Raw genomic sequence first — 5,746 nt, 5'->3', positions numbered from 1 at the left:
ACGGATACTGAATGGCCAGAGGTGAGTCGCCCAGCCAAGCGTCCTCCCAGAAACGTGTAGTTGCCCCATTGCCAATGACAACTTTTGTCCTATTGAACATTAATTGCTTGACTTTCATGAGCCCTTTCCAGAAAGGCGAATCCATCGGCCTAACTGTTACCTGGGACAAAGTCCTAGCCATCTATTTAGTACGACACTAGTACACAAAATGTATTATTTATGGTATATAATAAAAAAAATCAGACATCGAACCGGTGAACCGGCGGTCCGACCCGTAAAAACCTGAACGGCCTCGCCGGCTCGTTTTAAAAAATTCATTGCTAATGAGCCCTCGAAAAAAAAAACATCGGTAATGAAGCTGCTGCTGCTCTGTTTCAAGCCTAACCTGACAACTACTTTTCGCCCAAGGACCACCGTAGCTTGCAAGACCAAGACTCGCCGTCCCCTCACGGTGGGCGCCGCGCAACCAAGCCAATAAACCACCCGTCGGCCGTCGTCCTCCTCATCACCCGTCATCCTGAGTCCTGAGGTTCGCACTGCACAACCACCACCCAGGCACGGCACCCACGGCCATGGGCGACCCCTCCATCTGCATCTGCCTGGGCCGAAACCTGAAAGCAACTGAAAACATACAGCAATTATTGCCGCCCCGCCCCTACGCCAGAACCCGCAAGTGCCTTCCTGAACCGCTGGCGATGCAGCTGATAGCGCCATTATCGCCTCATCTCCATCGCGGAGCCTTTGTCTGCATCGCCAACTTGTGCTAATCAGCCTGCCCTCTCCATCGCACCGGTCGGTTCGTTCAGCGGAGAATGTTCTGGAGAGATAGATGTTGTCGTTGGTTAGGTTTTGGAGGTGGTGCACTGCTCACCCATGTCGAAAACAACAGGCGGGCCATGCTGGATTGATTGTTAGCAAGAGGTGAAAGAATCAGGCAGAAGAGTTTTTGACGCTACACAAACTGTTCATCCAATGTGTCAAGGAAGTTTGTCTGCATGTGGAAGAGTTTCTTTACACATGTTTGTACCAGTTGCAGTGACTTTTCTTGTTGTAACTGTCTACTCCCTCCGTCCGAAAAAACTTGTCTCAAGCTTGTTGTACTGCCATGATTGAAGATGAATAGATTGGAAGTTTTTCCGAAAAAAAAAACTGGTGCTAGATACAACCATTTAAGGGACAAGCTTTTTCGGACAGAGGGAGTACTTCTTAATAGATCATCCTTTTTTTCTCGGCGTTATGAATAAAACAGAGCTGGCCCACATATTACTTGACCTCCCTGGTGATTAAACTTGACGAGTTTATCTCTCTACCGAAGTGATGGAGGATAACAAGCAAAAAAAAAATGAATCTCAAAACTTCAGGTTCATCACTCACATCACACCTACCGGTCAATTCAATCATTCAGTTAGGTGGACTGAATTTTGGACTACAAATGGAGGAAACAATCAAACAACTACAGTCTACAGCGATTCCCGAATCTTTGCCTCAGGTGCTTCTGCGCAGCAATCTGTACCAGTCTATACTCTGAATCTTATTCAGCATCTTGCTAGCTTTTGTAGCTGTAAAATAATGCCACCTGCCACAGTTCTCAAACTGCCAACTGCTGCAGTTGGCAGAGTATGAAAACTACTGCCTTGAGCTTTCCTCTTTGTAACTGTGAAGCAAGAGGGTATCTGGAACTCTATTTCTCCTTGATAAAGATTGTAACTGTGAACCTCCTTGATAAAGATTGTAACTGTGAACTGTGAAGCAACAGGGTTTTCTGCCTTTTCTTTTCTATTTCTCCAAACCCACGAGGGAGGAAACAACTACAGGAATATGCCCGAATCTCGCCTCAGGTGCTTCTGCGCGGCGATCTGCACAGTGCTGTTCTTAATCAGTAGTAGTATCTTCACAGCTGTAAAATAATGCTACTGCTCCCTCCCTACTTCCTACCCTTTGCAAGTGGCTACATAGAACAAAGCTTTCAATTTGTCTCTGGCCCATAGCATGCTGTCTACAAAACCATATCTCTTCGGCCTTTAGGTAAAGTCCGGTAGCTACCCATCAAACAAGATTTAAATATGTCACCCTCTAGGGTTTTCAGATCACAAGAATAGTGGATATAATCATGATGCATGCCATAGTTAAACAGTAACAACACGAAGATCAATTCTTGAGCAAAAGATGATGTGAACAATATTTCCCATACACAAACGCACTGTCCTTGGAAAGACTTTTTGAACAAAGACTTGGCATCTGTTCTGAAGACACCATGCTTTTAAATAAATCTTCATCGGAAGATGACAACTGAAGTTTACACAGACATCACTAGGGGAATGCAAACGAATAACAAACTTTCGATAATAAAAATTACAGAAACACAAGGAAGCCTGGTAATTGCCTCGGATTGTAAAAATGTTGCACTTGGCACAGTTCTTCTTAACATGATTGCTGCGGCGGGGGCGGCTGCTGCTCGCCTTGCCAAGCCCAGACTATGTCCTTCAGCGCCGGCCTCATCTCCTGGTTCAAGACCTTCTGGTACTCGATAGTATCACCGTTTGTCTTCTTTAACTCCACGAGATGGAAGTCAGGGGTCACCTCGAATATCTCTGCATCAATGGACATCACACCTTTCCTTCCAGGCTTGAAGCTTTCCATCCTCATCATGCCACCATCTTTCTTGACGAGCTTCAGTCGCATGCACTTTGCAATGTCTTCGATCTTTGACACGATCGTCGAAGCCGAGTTGGTGGATGTGAACTTGGACTCCCTCTTCTTGTCATTGTCCTCAAACATACCAGAGAGGTCGAGTCCAGTTGAGAGGGAGATTATATCAAAAGCATTCAAGTTGGAGAGCTTCTTTGCTCCTTGTTCCTTGCCCTCTGTTGCTGAGTTGCTGCAGCTCAAGGGATCAGAAGTCACAGTCATGTCAGCAGCAGGAACGGCATCTTTTGCTTGTAAATTGTATCTGAGCAGCTTTGCATCTAGACCCTTCCTGAACCAAGGATGTTCCATGATTCTCTCAATCGAGATCCTTGTGCTGGGGTTAGGATCAAGAATCCTTAGCAGAAGCCTTCGGATATCTGAAGAGAACCAGCTGGGGCATTTGAATTCTGCTTTCCCAATCTTCTTATACATATTCATCAGATTCTTATCCTGGAACGGGAGATACCCAGCCAAAAGCACAAAGAGGATCACCCCACAGGACCAGATGTCAGCCTTGGCTCCATCATAGCCTTTCCTATTGATCACTTCGGGAGCAACATAAGCAGGCGTGCCGCAGGATGTGTGGAGCAACCCGTCAAGTCTTCTGCATTCAGAAATGGTACTGAGACCGAAATCTGAAACCTTCAGGTTGCTGTTCTCATCAAGAAGAAGGTTCTCCGGCTTCAAATCACGGTGATAGACGCCCCTGCTGTGACAAAAGTCAACTGCGCAGATCAGCTGCTGGAAGTACTTCCTTGCAGCATCTTCCTTGAGCCTTCCTCTCTGAACCTTGTTGAACAGCTCTCCACCCTTCACATGCTCCAACACAAAGTAAATCTTTGTTTTGGTCGCCATGACCTCATACATCTGAACAATGTTCGGGTGCTTCACCAGCTTCATCACAGAGATCTCCCGCTTGATCTGATCCGTGAGCCCGCCCTTCAGAACCTTCTCCTTGTCAGTCACCTTGATGGCGACACTCTGCGAGGTCTCGATGTTACGGGCATGGTAGACCTTGGCAAAGGTCCCTTGCCCGAGCATCTTCCCCATCTCGTACTTCCCCATCAGAATATTCCCCTTCTGCTCCCCCATGACGGCAGGCAGATGTATGCTACGCACACAGAACAGCAGCAGCGATCCCGAACCTTCAAAGGGAGCCTGCGGGTGCTAGATGACCTCAACCGTCCCCTCCGAGGTGGTAATCTAAGATGATGGTTGAGATGCCACGTCGAACCCCATTGTGCAGAAGCACATGGAAGAAGAGGTGTGTTGTGTGCTGCTGTGAAGCGGTGTCATCAAGGTCAATCAAAGCAGATACAGGGGCGGCTACCCTGCCGATTCCCTCGCAAGGTAGCTCTCTAGCATGCAAACACATCTTTCTGCATTCCCTAAGATGTTTCCTCCTTGCTGAAATCCAGGTACTGTCAATCAAGAAAGTAAAAGCATAACGTTAGCCATAGAGCAATCTGTAGTGAAGACAAACCATTCCGAAACTAGAAGATTCTTCTATATGCAGAAGACGGAAAAAATTCCGAAATTAGAAGATTGTTCTATATGCAGAAGATGGGAAAATAAATCTCTTCCGCATACAGGACCACAAGCATATCATACCATAGAAAGTCGGAAACGAACGAAAGGCTAACTTGCGTCCCTTAGCCGGATTAAGAGGGGTCTAAACTGCCATCAGATGCGTCCCTTAGCCGGATTAAGAGGGGTCTAAACTGCCATCAGATGCGTCCCTTAGCCGGATTAAGAGGCGTGTAAACTCCAACCAGATGCGTCCCTTAGCCGGATTATTAAGAGTGGTGTAAACTGCAACCAGATGCGGGTGTCCAAACTTGTATGGCACCTAGCTGATGGATCTGTTTCTCTCCGCGCATAATAACCAACCTATCACGCCAAAACTTTCTCACTGCCAAAACAGAAGAGACAGCATCCGGAAACGCGCATCTAACCAACCAAGTAGCAAATTAGGTAACTCGCACGAACGAACAGCAGGAGAAGGAGAACGATTATCTCTACTCTGTATGTAGATAGAAATCTACTGCGAACTCCTGAGGAGAAGTTGTTTCGGAGACCGCACACGCACCAAACCGACGAGCCCCCTAGACGACATGTTTCGCGCACACGCAGTCGCAGATGAACCACTACCGTACATACGGACTGCACCGGAACAAGGACAAAAACAGGGAGAAGGGCGTGAGCGAGTCCGTACCAGATCCCGGCGGCTCGCGACGCGAACGGAACCGCGGCAGCAGCCGCGGCGGCGGAGTAGATCCCTTCCCTTCCGCCGCGAAGAACCGGCGGCGCTCGCGAGACGAGGAGGCCGGCGGGGTCGGGCTAGGGGAGGGAGGGAGGAGGCGGATGCGTGGGCGGCGGGGCTGGGGGACGGCGGAGTCGTAGCAGATTTGCCCGAGAGAGCTGGTTGGGGTGGGAGGCTGAGTTTGTTTCTTCTTCCTTTTTCTAGAGCCTGATGCGGGGTGCGGGAGTGTGTTGTGCGGCGAAAGGTTAAGCTTGAGAGGCGGCTCCGTTTTATACGCGCCGCGGCGGCCAACCCCCCGCGCCCCGCCCGCTAGGGATGGATGGATCCGTTCTCGCAGAGAGAGAGAGGGGGAGAGGGGGAGAGAGATATTCCTCCGCCCCCACCCACCGCCCGCCGCTGTGGGCCGGTAAAATTACGCCCCCGCGGGGCCCGCCAATAATGCGCTGGCCTGTCCGCTGCTGCGACGGACGGACGGACGGACGGACCAAATTAGATCGGCCCGCTGCACCCTCCCACAGCCCCACGGCCGCTCTCCGCCGTCCGTCCCGTTCGGCCAACGAACCGGGTTTCATATGCATGGATCCCGTGCCCGGTCCTCGTTTTACGTGCGTCATGGTGCTCTCCATAATTGTAGGGTCACAGGGAAAGATCTTTTTGATGGACCCCCGGCTGTAAATTCTTGTAGATTTTGCAGTAGAGCTCTAGCTGGCCGGAGCGAGCGTCAATGGCGCAGATCGAGCTAGATGGCGATCTGCCAGCTTCGAGATTGAAGCAGCGGGGAGTAGTACTAATGGT

At 49.6% G+C, this 5,746-nt stretch overlaps 1 protein-coding gene across 1 annotated transcript; it reads right to left on the bottom strand.

Annotated features, from left to right (window-relative positions):
• Positions 1–2,167: 2,167 nt before the first annotated feature.
• LOC123043693 (CBL-interacting protein kinase 2) lies at positions 2,168–5,299 on the bottom strand. The gene is made up of 2 exons (XM_044466224.1): positions 4,904–5,299; positions 2,168–4,109 (listed from the first exon to the last, which is right to left on the bottom strand). Exon 2 carries the CDS (start codon positions 3,778–3,780, stop codon positions 2,422–2,424), a length of 1,359 nt encoding a protein of 452 aa, XP_044322159.1. The 5' UTR covers positions 3,781–4,109; positions 4,904–5,299; the 3' UTR covers positions 2,168–2,421.
• Between the last annotated feature and the right edge of the window lie 447 nt (positions 5,300–5,746).

Source organism: Triticum aestivum, chromosome 2B (genome assembly GCF_018294505.1).
Source record: "Triticum aestivum cultivar Chinese Spring chromosome 2B, IWGSC CS RefSeq v2.1, whole genome shotgun sequence".
Lineage (NCBI taxonomy): Eukaryota > Viridiplantae > Streptophyta > Magnoliopsida > Poales > Poaceae > Triticum > Triticum aestivum.
This window is presented reverse-complemented; position numbering and strand designations above follow the sequence as displayed.